This window comes from Stegostoma tigrinum, chromosome 2, assembly GCF_030684315.1.
Source record: "Stegostoma tigrinum isolate sSteTig4 chromosome 2, sSteTig4.hap1, whole genome shotgun sequence".
NCBI classification, from domain to species: Eukaryota; Metazoa; Chordata; class Chondrichthyes; order Orectolobiformes; family Stegostomatidae; genus Stegostoma; species Stegostoma tigrinum.
Window position 1 is genome coordinate 159,838,191 of NC_081355.1, and position 13,219 is coordinate 159,851,409.

Sequence of the window (13,219 nt, forward strand, 5' to 3'; positions counted from 1 at the left end):
TCCATTTGCATGATTAATTCACTCACTTTGATGCAAATGCTCCTTACATTAAGACACAATGCCTTAAGGCTTGTCCTTTTAATATTCTTAGTCCTATTCTCACATTACTTTGCATGGTGGCTCTGTTTGATTCATGCCCTTGAATTCTCCGCCTATCATTTCCTCTATTTTTGCCCCTCACTTCCTTCTCTTCTGTCTCCCTCTATAGGTTCCCATCCCCCCTTGCATTTCAGATTAAACTCTCCCAAACAGCTTGAGTAAATACTCCATTGAGGACATCGATTCTGGTCCTGCCTAGATGCAATCTATCTAACTTGTACAGCATCTACCTCCCCCAGAGCTGGGTCCAATGTCCCAAAAAACTGAAATCCTGCCTCTTGCACCATTTCTTCATTTGCATATCAGCTATTTCTACTCTGAATAGCATGTAGCACTGGAGCACAAGGTAGTTTACTCCTCCTGTTTCTAGTATGTTCTTAATGAATGGATGAGCAGGTTTGAAGGGCAGAGATTTTTAAAAATTCGTTCATGGAATGTGCACGTCGCTGGTGAGGCCAACATTTATTGCCCACCCCTAACTGAAGTGTCAGACACATTGGGTCTGGCATCATTTTCTGGTCACAACAGGCAACTTCTTTCTCTAATACTTAAGTGAATAAGATGAAGGGTCTAGACCTGAAACATCAGCCTCCCTGCTCCTCTGATGCTGCTTGGTCTGCTGTGTTCATCCAGCTCCACACCTTGTAATCTCAGATTCTCCAGCATCTGCAGTTCTTACTATCTCATTGAATAAAATGGGGTTTTTTCAACAATCAATACGGGTCATGATGAGATTTTTACTTCCAGATTTTATTGTACTTAATCTCGACCATCTACCATGGCATTACTGGATTTCTGAATTAACAGTCTGGCGATAATACCACCAGGCTAACGTCTACTCCTCCTTCTTATTGAACAGAGAATAGCTTCGAAGGGCAGAGTGGCCTCCTGTTGGTCCTTTGTTTGTTAAAATTTCCCTGCCCTATTAGGATACAGATTACTGACGGCACTTCCAGTCAATCAGCAGCGGAGAACCCATGTCCGTCAATGAGGGGTGGGGCGGGACCCGGGGCCGACGGCCAATGGGTTCGTCGGATTCTCTAAACGTGTTAATGAAGGGCGTGGCTAACGGTCACGGCGCGGGCGGCGATTCAAAGGTGCGGCTCCAACGTTCGCCCGGCCCCCCCTCTACGACTGACTGCGCCGGTCACCAATAGAAATAGGCAAAGTATTTACTGACGTGAATATCACCCAATCCCCTTGTGGCCGGTGGGCGGATCCCCGCCCCATAAGACCAATAGACGAGGAGATCAGCCGTCGGTAGGGGAGAGGAGCTGCCTTTAAAAGGCGCGGACGGTTGTTTTGGGTTTAAAGCGGCCGCTCGTCTAGGGGAGGGTCGTTCGATTGTGTCTGTAACGTATATATTTTCTTTACCCGGCGGGAGTACGGTTATTAAGAGTCGGTCTCGGGTTCACTGATCGTGCGTGCGGAAGCTCGGGCTGTGATGGTTCCCCAGGCCGCTCCCGGTCCCCGCTGCCCGGCCTCTTCATGCCGCCGTGCCCCGCGATCGCTCGCCTTCCATACGCGGCGTTTCCTCACCTCGAGAGCGGCGGCCACTGCCTTAGACACCAGTAACAGCAGCAACAGAGAATCCGTGTTTAGTCGGCCCGTCTCCGTTTGAAGCGGCAGAGAAAGAGAGGCCTCCGCATCCCGGACCGGACACACCGAGCTGTCAGGGTCCGCCAGGTAAGGCGCACCCCCCGCATCCCCGCACCCGGACTGGAAAGGCCGGGGTCGGACCCGGCACCTCCACTAACCTACTGGTGGTAGTAGCTTGGGGGGGGGTGGGGAAGGGGACATGGGGAAGCTGGTGAACGATTAAGGCAGCGGTGTTCTTGTATCAGGATGTGGGGGTCAGCGTGGGGCTTCGTGGCGATGCAACAATGTTGAAAAGTGGGGGCAAGAATGTTGTGGAATGGTGATGGTGCTGTAGTGGAGGGTGGGGATGTTGTTTGAAAGTGGCTCCAAGTGCCTGGCTTTCCAACGGACTACTCTTTACACTGAGTGGGTAAAACAGTGCCAGTCATTTTGCTGATGCAGAATTGTCCTCATGCAAATGACTCCTGAAAGATATTGGAGTCTGATCTTGGAAAAAGCAAGGAACAAGTCTGCAGCTCTGCCAAGATGCAGAGAATGGACGAGTTAACTATTTCATGAATTACTACTAAGTCATGAGCTGCTGTAGTGTCTAACTCGAAGTCAGTGAAGTCATTAACATGATGCCATTGTTTTGGGTGGATGTTTCTAACTGGAACTAGTAGTGTTGTGGAAAAATGAATGTTTACCCCAAGCTGCAGAAGCTGATTCTAGGCTGGTGGAATGTAGAACACCATTAAACCTAAGTTTCTCAACCCTGTGCCCTCTAAGCAATTGCTGTTGGTGTCTAGGATTAGTACCCAGTAGCTTATTCTGGGCTGCACCAGTGGGACAGTCTATCACACTTGCATCTAGCAAGTCTCTTAATGGTTTTGAAAGTGTGGGCTAGTATCTGGCAACACTGCAACTTCAGTGTTCAGGCTTTCTGAATGCAAGCTTATTTAACATAAGAACTGGATGCTGCAAATGTTAGGAACAAAAACAAAGTTGCTGGAAAAGCTCAGCAGGTCTGGCAGCATCTGTGAAGGAGAAAACCTAATGTTTTAGGTTGGATGACCCTTTATCAAAACTGGCTGGGAAAATGTCTGCAATATGCAGAAAGTAGGAGTAAATGATAGGATAGAGCCCAAAGAGAGAAACAGTTGACAGATGGAGTTGCTAATCAGGTTGGGATCGTGGCTAGTTGTTAATGGGGACTGTTAGTGACTAACAGGGTGTGTAATGGTAGGCTGGGCTGACAACCCCAGGTGTGGGGGCTGGGGGTGCTGGGACATGGGGTGTTTAGGCCCTAAAATTATTGCACTTGGTATTGAGGGCTGTGGGGTCCCCAAGCAGAAAATGAGGGGCTCCTCCAGCTTGTGCTGGTCTTCAGCTAGAACGCCAGGGAGCAAGGTGGTGCATTGCAGTGGCAGGCAACAGGTAGTTCAGGGTCTCTTTTGCAAGCAGAACATACTGCTTCTGTGAAGCAGTTGCCAAGTCTGTGCTTTGTTTTCCCCAGTGTAGAGGAGACCACATTGTGAGCAGTGAATGCAGTCAACTAGATTCTTAAGTACAGGTGAGGTGTTGCTCCACTTGGAAGATATGTTTGGGCTGCTGGATACAAGGGCAGGAGGAGGTAAATGGGCAGGTGTTGCACCTTGCCAGTTACAGGGGAGGTGTTGAGGGTGAAGGAGGTATGGACCAGGGTGTCCTGGAGGGAACAGTCCCTGCAGGTGGTGGACAAGGGTAATGTTGGGGGGTGGTGTCTTGCTGGAGGTGGTGGAAATGGTGTCTGACAGTCTTCTGGATTTGTATGCTGGTAGGTGAGGATAAGAGGGACCCTATCCCTGTAGTGGGAGGGAAGAAGGGGTGAGGACAGATGTGGGAGGTGTTGGACCCAATTGAGCTCCATGTCAACAATGGAGCAGTGGGATCCTTGTTGAGGAAGGTGGACACCTGGAGGCTCTCGTCAAAGCTGGCCTTATCTGAACATGACAGTGGAACTGACAGAATGTGATGGTGTCTCAACAGGAAGTTGAGTGAGGATGTATAGTATAGTCCAGGTAGCTGTTGGAGTCGGTGGGTTTGTAATGTAGTATTTAGCATCTTGCCAAACAGCAGTGTCCTGTGTAGTAAATAGGCTGTTATAATGCAATGCAATTTGTAAAATTTAGCTGAACCTGCACAATTTTGAGGCTTAACTTGTGTGCTTGCAGAATTTCTACAGTATAGAAATGGCCAACGCTTAGTATCTCTCTCAAAAATGTATGCTGTAACCTTGCAGTTATGGTTGGCTAATCTAATCTCCTGGACATGACAAGGTGATTTAGTGTGGTCAGTTGACCTAACCTGCACCTTTGGACTCCATTTAAAAGGAAAAGAGCACCTGATTTAAAAACCAACAGACACCTAGCCTTTGGTGCTGAGGCAAGTGCTAACCACAGTCATGGCTATTTGAGACTTCAGAATTGTTTTAATGAGGAGAAATTAATGTAGCTCCCTTGAGCCTTTATTTTGGTTGTGGAGATAATCTAGCATAATTTGTAGGAACAATAGGGACATAAGAGCAGGAATAGACTGTTCAGTTCTTGAACCTGCACTCGTACTAATCTCAGCATAAGAGGGTGCATTTAGACAAGTGGTGAATTTCCTGAAGTGAACTTGTGGAATTCTCAAACTGGAGGCTGTTTGACATCCCATTTAAATATACCCATTTTTATCAAGGCAGATTGAGTTACTGTTGCTATATCAATAAGCTAGCTCAAGACTGAGTGGTGGCTTCCTCTGCCCTTTAGGTTGGATGAATCCAAAGCTTCACCTGTTTTTCCTCACCTCCAGCTTTGAATGGATTTCCTATTTTGAGACTGATCCTTGTTTCTGGATCTCACAGCCTAGGCCAGCTGCCTTTGTGAATCTCCCTCAATTTTCTAAATTTAGGTGCCTTTCATTACTTCTGGAGAACAAAGGCCCAGTCGCCCATTCAGACTGATTCCTGAACAACCAGTGCACTTTGGCAAGTATGTCTTAGGCTGAGGAGTTTGGTGCTGCAAGTACAATCAGTGTTTGCTACAAGTGAAGCAAGAAATCTTGCTGTACTTGCTCTTGGCTGACATAATATTTGCCTTCTGAATTACTTGCATGCATATGGTCATTCTACTAACTTTTCAGTTGACCATATTCTGTATACGTTATCCCAATTCCATTTAATTTATTGCACGATCATGTTGCCCAGATGGCTTAAAGGTCCTCCACTTCTGTCCTGTAGGCCCAACCTGTCTCCCTCACTGACACCTTCATCTGCCCAGCTAAACTTGTCCTCACCTTCCCCCTTCCTACAGACAAGGTGGGGGGGCACAATGGATAGCTGCATGGTCCCAAGCTATGACTGCATCTTTGTAGGTTACATGGAACAATCCCTCTTCTGTACCTATGCTGGACCTAAACCCCCATCTCTTCCTGTTACATTGACTGTATCAGCACTGCCTCATGCTCAGTTCATCCACTTCACCAACACATTCCTCCAACCTTAAGTTCACCTGGACTATCTCCAGCATCCACCTGGAAACTGATACATTTCAAGCTCACCAACTCCCACAGCTACCTAGAATACACCTCCCACCCACCTTCCTGCAAAAATACCATCCCTATTCCCAATTCTTTAGCCTCTGCCACAGCTGCTCCCAGGATGAGGCTTGTGAAGCCATTCTAGACATCTCAGATGTCCTCATTTTAAGACCACAACTTCTCTCCTGCAGTGGTCAAACACCCTCAACCATGTCTCCTGCATTTCCTGCCACTCATCCCTCCTTCCATGTCCCTGCAATAACCACCAAAAGAGAATCCCTCATCTTCAGTACCACACCACCAACCTCAGGATCCAGCACATCATCCTCCAACATGTTTGCTTTCTCTAGGGACCATTCTGACTCCCTTGTCTGCTCCACACTTCTGTCCAACCCCACCATACCAGCCTGTTCCCTGTAACAGCAGGAAGTTCTAAATTTGCCCCTATCTCACCCATCCCAGGCCCCAAGATGTTCCACATCAAGTGGGTGTTCACTGCACATCTGTCATGTGGTATACTGCATCCACTGTAACTGTTGGAGAAACCAAGTGGAGGCTTGGACTGCTTTGCAGAACCCCCATGCCTGTTTTGCAATAAACAACTCTACCTCTGGTTGTGAACCACTTAACTCCCCCCTCCCATTCCTTAGATGACATGTCATGCTGGAGGCAGCCCAGGATGGACGACAATCCCACCCAAAGGTTGCAGGAACAGCAACTCATATTCTGCTTGGGAGCCCTGCAGCCCAATGGTATCAGTGACAATGGGAACAGCAGATGCTGGAGAATCCAAGATAAAGTGTGGAGCTGGATGAGCACTGCAGGCCAAGCAGCATCTCAGGAGCACAAAAGCTGATGTTTTGGGCCTAGACCCTTCAGAGGGGGATGGGGAGAGGGACCTGGAATAAATAGGGGGAGGGGAGGTGGACTGAAGATGGAGAGAAAAGATAGGTAGAGAGGAGAGTATAGGTGAGGGGATAGGTCCATCCAGGGAAGATGGACAAGTCAAGGAGGTGGGATGAGGTGGATTTGGGATGCAGTGGGGGGAGGGGATGAGTGAATTTCACAAGCTTCAAAATCTCCCCTCCCCACTGCATCCCCCCCAAAACCAGCCTGGCTCAACCTGTAACCAGCCCAGCCTGTCTCTGCTTCCCTAACCTGTTCTTCGTCTCACCCATCCCTTCCACCCCAAGCCGCACCTCCACTTCCTACCTGCCACCTCATCTTGCCTCCTTGACCTGTCTATCTTCCCTAGACTGACCTATCCCCTCCCTACCTCCTCACCTATATTCTCCTCTCTACCTATTGTCTTTCTCTCCATCTTTGGTCTGCCTCCCCCTCCCTATTTATTCCCATTCCCTCTCCATCCCCCCCTGAAGGGTCTAGGCCTGAAACATCAGCTTTTGTGTTCCTGAGATGCTGCTTGGCCTGCTGTGTTCATCCAGCTCCACATTTTGTTATCTTGGATTCTCCAGCATCTGTAGTTCCCATTATCACTGTCTCCTAACTTGTTTTTCATCTCACTAGCCCCTCCTCCCACCTAAAGCTCCACCCCATTTCCTACCTACTAATGTCATCATGCCCCCTTGACCTGTCTGTCCTCCCCACCTACACACCTTTACTGGCTCCATCCCAGCCTCTAACTTGTCTGTTTCCTCCACCTATCTTTTCTATCCATCTTCAGTCTCTCCTATTTATTTCAGAACCCTCTCCCCCTCCCCATTTCTGAAAGGTCTAGGCCCAAAATGTCAGCCTTGCTGCTCCTCTGCTTGGCCTGCTGTGTTCATCCAGCTCTACATTTATCTCATTCTCCTGCATCTGCAGCTCCTATTATCACTGCATTTTAATGGAAATGTTTGAATCTACCTTTGGTAGGTGTAGACTAAAAGTAAGATAGGAGCAGGATGAGGCTAATCAAGTCTGTTCTACCATTCATGACAAACATGGCTGATCATCCAACTCAGCAGCCCAAGCCTGCTTTCTCCCATCACCTTGATCCTATTTCCTCTAAGTGCTATAATCTAGTTGCCTCTTGCATGCATTCAGTGTTTTGGTATCAACGTCCTGAAGTAATGCATTTTGCAGGCTCACCACTCTTTGGGTGAAGAAACATCTCTCCATAATCTATCCTAAATGGTCTACCCCCCAAATACTTGGGCTGTGACACCCTTCTGGTTCTGGATATACCTACTATAAAGAACATTCACCCTGTCAAATCTTGTTAAAGCTTTAAATCTGGCATACCCCTCATTTTGTCTGAACTTCAGCAAAAACAATCTGAAGGGTCTAGGCCTGAAATGTCAGCTTTTGTGCTCCTGAGATGCTGCTTGGCCTGACGTGTTCATCCAGCTTCAGTTATCTTCAAATCTAGTCAATCTTGTCTGTCCTGCCATCCCCCCCAAACTTGACTGGTAAACCTTGCTCTACAGCAAGCAAGAGCCTTCTTCCTCAAGAGGATCACAAAGTATTACAGCACAAGAACAGGCCCTTCAGCCTGCCAAGCCTACACTGATTGAAATCCTGTCTAAACCTGGCACCTATTTTCTAAAGGCCTGTATCCCTCTGCTCCCTGTCAAGATAAATCTTAAGACACTATCTTGCCCATCTCTACCACCTCTGCTAGCAATGTGTTCCAGGCACCACCACCCTCTGTATAAAGAACTTTCCACACATCTCCCTCCTCTCTTTGAGCTCATGACCCCTAGTAATTGAGTTTCCCCCCCTGACTCTGGGGGGGGAAGAAGGGGAGAAGGGAAGCTTCTTGCTACCTGCAGGAAATGAGACAACATTTCTTCAGCCAGAGTGGTGGGCTTGTGGAATTCATTGCTGCAGAGTGCAGTGGAGGCTGGGATGTTGGATGCCTTCAAGGCAAAGATTGACAGATTCTTGATTTCAAAAGGAATCTAGGGCTGCAGGAAGACTGCAGGGAAGTGGTGTTGAAATGCCCATCTGCATGATTTAAATGGTGGAGTGGACTTGATAGGCTGAATGGCCTTACTTCCACTCCTATGTCTTATAGTCTTTTGCATGCAGTATTCTAGATGTGACCCCACCAAGACCCTATGTAACTGCAAAATGCTTCCCTGCTCCTGTAGATAACTTCTCAATGAGAAGTTAACATACCATTTGTCTTTACTGCCTGCTACATCTAATGCTTGCTTTCAGTGACTTGTACACAGCACATTGAGGTCCTGTTGTGCACTTCCCCTGCCAATTTGTAGCACTGGCCAGATTTTATTCCCAATTTAGCTTTGGCTATTGTAAAAGTAATTTAAGGAAGCAAAGTCTGTCTAGCTGATGCATCAAGACTCTAAACCCACAGTAATGAGGCTGATGCTTAAATGTCTTGTACACAATTCAGGATGGGCAACAAGTACTGGCTTTGCTAGTGACATTAAAATCCCACTTGCTGACTTTGTTCAACCCACTAGTAGCATTTTAAGCTTTCCAAGTCCAAAGACCCCCAACTTGTACTTCATCTCAGCTCCCACCCCATCAATCTTTAGTATCCTCAGGACTTGGGGATAGCACTTCACCTCAATGCTGTATTTGGACAAGTATGGCATCAGCTCTTAAACTAGAATCAGTGGGTATTTAGGGGAAAACTGTCTGTCTGGTTGGAGACACTTCTCTCATTGTGATTGTTAGATTAGTATCTGACTTCGGGAGTTCATCAGGTTTGGATCCTAGGCCCAACTGTCTTCAACAGCTTCAATGACCACCCTCAACACAAGGTCAGAAGTGGGATGTTTGCTGTGTTCAGCACTATTCAAACTCCAATATTGAAGCTGTCCATCTTCAAATAAGATCTGGACAATATCCAGGCTTGGGCTGACAAGTGGAAAATTTTGGCAGCGCACAGATGCCAGATAATGACCTGCAATGAGAATCTTACCATTACTCCTTGACACTTGTTAGTGGCAGTTAGTTATGATATCACTAAGTGGTTACCATTGACCAATACTCAATTGGAATTGCTGCATAAACAGCCAGAGCAGGTCAAAAGCTATGACTATAGCAGGTAATGCAACTGACTCCCCAAAGACTGTCCTCCATCAGAGGTTCAAGTCAGAATAGTGAAATACACTCTTGCCTGGATGGGTTTAGCTCCAACAACACCAGCTTAATGTCTGTCAGAATGACAGTCTGCTTGGCTGCCACTACATCCAGTGTACAACTAAGTATACTGCTGCTACTGACAATCTTCAGGATGGACTGCAGAAAGTCACCCAAGATTCTTAACACCTTGCAAACTGTTCCTTCTAAGGAAGGGTTGCAGGACTTGAAATATCAACTTTATTTCTTCAGTTGCTGCCAGATCTGAGCTTTTCCAGCAACTTGTTTTTCTCACCCTGCAAACTACCTTCCACATCCCTGGATGGACCAGCCCAGTTTTCTTGTGGGCTGATCACTTTTGTGACTTGGAAATATACCACTTGCTTCACTATTACTGGGTCAAGTTCTGGAATTCCCTTCTGAAGGTCAACCTACAGAACAGGGTGTGCCAGTTCAGGATAGCAATGGCTAGTGCTGCTGCCGCCTCACAGCACCTGGGTCCCAGATTGAATTCCACCTTCAGCTGACTGGTGTTTGCACATTCTCCTGATGCCTGCATTTGTTTCCTCCAGTCAACATGCAGGCTAGGTGGATTGGCCAAAATAAACTGCCTGTAGTGTTCAGGGATGTGCAGATCAGGTCAGATGGGCCTGTGTAGGATGCTTGGAGTTGGTGTGAATTTGGCAGGCTGAAGGACCTGTTTTCCTCACTAGAAACTTAACAAAAGGCAATTAGAGACCACAATAAATGCTGGTCTAGCCATTACACAGTCCAACTCAGGATTGTCAAGCTGTAAGCCTTCCAAAAAATGACTTGTGTCCAGTGATCCATCTTTTTAATTGGATTCTCATTGTCTTGACTACTGTCTCATCACTTGATTAGTTTGGATTAATAGGATTAACATAATACATAGGTGATGTGGATTATTTTTAGTGAGTATTGTGTACTTGCCACAATGTGCTAGGTCACAATTAGCAGCAGGGTGACTGATGCCACAGTTGTAGACTAGCAAAAGTTAGGGGAACAGCTTGAAATGGACTAGTGGAAAATTTGGAATTGATAACCAAATAGGGAACTTGCCTTATGAATGTGTAGCCATGCCATATCCTGGGAACTGACTAAATTTTCCACTTGCTCTATTCTGCTACCTTGTTGAAATGAATATCCTAACCCATGTGACTAAAATACTAAGACCACTAATTCTGTTTCTGATAGGAAATATTTTCCCTCTGATCAAGCTCAAAGGGCTAGCAATGCACAAATATTTCAATTAGTCTTTACTGTGACAAAACCTGAAGGGTAAATAGTTGGGACAAAATGTACTTGCTTAGCACTTGTTTGCAAGCTCCATTTTAAAGGTTGGTCTGGATAAAACTGGATTTATGCAAGTGCTTGAGCCAAAAACCATACAAAGTGGCCTGCAGAATTTGCAAATGCTCTTGAGCTACAATACTCCAAACATTCAACTCATAAAATGTAATGCTTCAACTAGCTTGCTCTTGAATTCAAAACTGTATTTGCCCTAAATGTGTCCTGTAAATGACTTTGGGTAGATTGATCTATCACTTAAAACACTAAATGGAAGTTCTTTCCATAACCACAATGACTGACAGGACAGTTTCAGCATTGTCACTGACAATGCTATGCTTTGATAGCCTCTTTGGGAAAGCAAGCCAGTTAACATTTCAGCTTAACATTTTTTTCCTTCAAGTACTGCCAACCATAGTTCACTTTGAGAGCTGGCAAGGAGTCTTGGAGAAAGCACACTCCTTAGACAAAGTAGGATAAGAGGTTTCCCTTCCTGAATGTTACCATCCTATAACAGTATGTTAGTGTTCTTCCTTACTTGCCCCTGTGATTTTGGTTGTGCCTCTTAAAAGGAAGACCTTTCACTTGGTGTCAGATGAAATATCTTGAACAAGTACTTGGTTTAACCAACTCAACTGATCACCAGCACTTGGCCCTTGCAATCTTTTGATTTTAAATTTGGTTTCTTCACTGGGCAGCTTTTGGAAAATTTGTGCAGTGATCCCTCAATTTCACTTACTAGAATAAATTGAGATGTTTCTTAGCTGATTGTACTTTTCACATGGAGTTTTTGTAAAGCTCCTAACTGTTAAGCAGTAGTGTGCAGTGGCAGAGATGTCCACTTCTGCTTGGACTCAGACCATATAAAGAATAACTTGTCTTTACTGCATCACTCCTTTCTTCCAGAATACTAAACCTGGAACTGATGTTAGATCTGAATTTCTACAAGCACTAGTGTAAATCACTTGCATGTTTTGCATCACTAATTTAAATTTTAACAATGCCAGTGTTGCAGCACTTCATTCAAGTATGGGCATCAAGAGTGATTCTAACAAAGGGGTCTTGTGTCCCAATGTCTGTTAAGGTCTCTGCAGAGGTGACTCATCCATCTGCTCTGAAAGACAGTATCTGTACTTGGACAGTTTTAATCAGGGAGAATTAGCATGAATTGAAGGAAATTAGTGTTTTGGCATACTTGATTGAATTGAGGTAACCTGGGTATTGTGTAATGCACTTGTGGTCTGTACAGACTTTAGGACTTTTTGAAGCCCCCTTGTGGCAGACTTGGCAGTAAACTAATCAGACAATGCAGGCAAAGTCACTATCAAATTAAATAAAATACAGTAAGATAGTAGAGCCATGTTCTTGTAGCTGAGTCTTCCAGGGGGCTTGGCAGAGGCTGGTGCTAAGCCCCCTTGTTGCAAATAGTGCCTATTTGGGCTTATATGCATGATTGTTCATGGATGCCCTGTAGGAGGACATCAATGGACTCTTCAACTGGGAAGAGCTGTAGTGAATAAAATAGCAACCTGCACAAGTGAAGTGATACACTTTATAAAGTGCCAGCAAGTAAGGGTTTGCAATGACCAGTTGGACCCCCCAAAATCAGGATTCTTGTGCATCCACTCTACGTGAAGATGGTAAGGTTAGAGAACCACTTTTCAAAAGGGCATATGGGATACTTGGTCCTATTGGGTGAGTCACTAAATACAAGCAGGTTATGTTGCAATGCTTTTAAGTTAGTCAAGAGGGTGGTGAGGAGTTCCAGTCACTCCACAGTCTGGGCTGCAGGGTCTGAGATGAGGAAAGATTAGATAGACTGATACTTGTCTGGCTTTTCCTGTGAACTGGCAGCAATAACCCACATGCTCATGTGTACATCCTTTCTGTGAATTCAATTTGCTAACTTTGACAATCCTGTCTCTTTCCACCTCTTTGGATATAGCATCGTGTTGCTCTTGTTCCTCTGACTGAAGTGGAGTTGGTCAACTTTACCAAGATGAAACTATTAGAAAACACGAACTTCGAGGCAATGAACTCCCAGCTTACCATTGAGACTGGTGACTCTCACATTATAGGGCGGTGAGTTGTAACATTTGTTGTAATTCCCTAGTTAAGGTCAAGAATAATTAAGAGTTAAAACACCTACTCTTAACTTTGTTTTCTGATTGGAAACAGAATTGTGCAGTGCAGGAGGCCATTGAGCTCATGTCTGTAACACCTCCCAAGAGCTACCCAGCTAATCTTGTCCTGCAGGCCCATCCCTGTAGCCCTCTTAAATCACTTCCAAATGTATCCAGCTTTTTGAGACCTACAAAACTGCCAGACAGTGTATTCCAAGTTCAGTGAACTAGGCAAACACATCTCATTCCTAGCTTTCTTGCTGATTCTTGAAACTGACCCCCTAGTTTACTGATAGTTCAACTAGTGGAAACAGGATAACCTTGACCTGTCAGAACTTTTCATTTTGGACATCTTTTAAGGTCACCTCTGATCTCTTCTCTGAAGAGTAAGCACAATCTCTGTTCTTGTCTCTAAAACACCTCATTCCTGGTGTCATTCCAGTAAATCTTTGCAATCTGTCCTGGGTTTCAACATCTTTTAAATAAGGCACCCA

General features: G+C 45.6%; 1 protein-coding gene across 1 annotated transcript in view; it reads left to right on the forward strand.

Annotated features, from left to right (window-relative positions):
- The first annotated feature begins 1,350 nt into the window (after positions 1-1,350).
- Positions 1,351-13,219, forward strand: part of LOC125448776 (repressor of RNA polymerase III transcription MAF1 homolog) — a 44,903-nt gene continuing 33,034 nt past the window's right edge. Inside the window, exons 1-2 of the mRNA XM_048524303.2 lie at positions 1,351-1,785; positions 12,548-12,684. Of these exons, the coding sequence (XP_048380260.1) occupies positions 12,602-12,684 (83 nt within the window). The 5' untranslated portion in view covers positions 1,351-1,785; positions 12,548-12,601. The remainder of the gene's footprint in view (positions 1,786-12,547; positions 12,685-13,219) is intronic.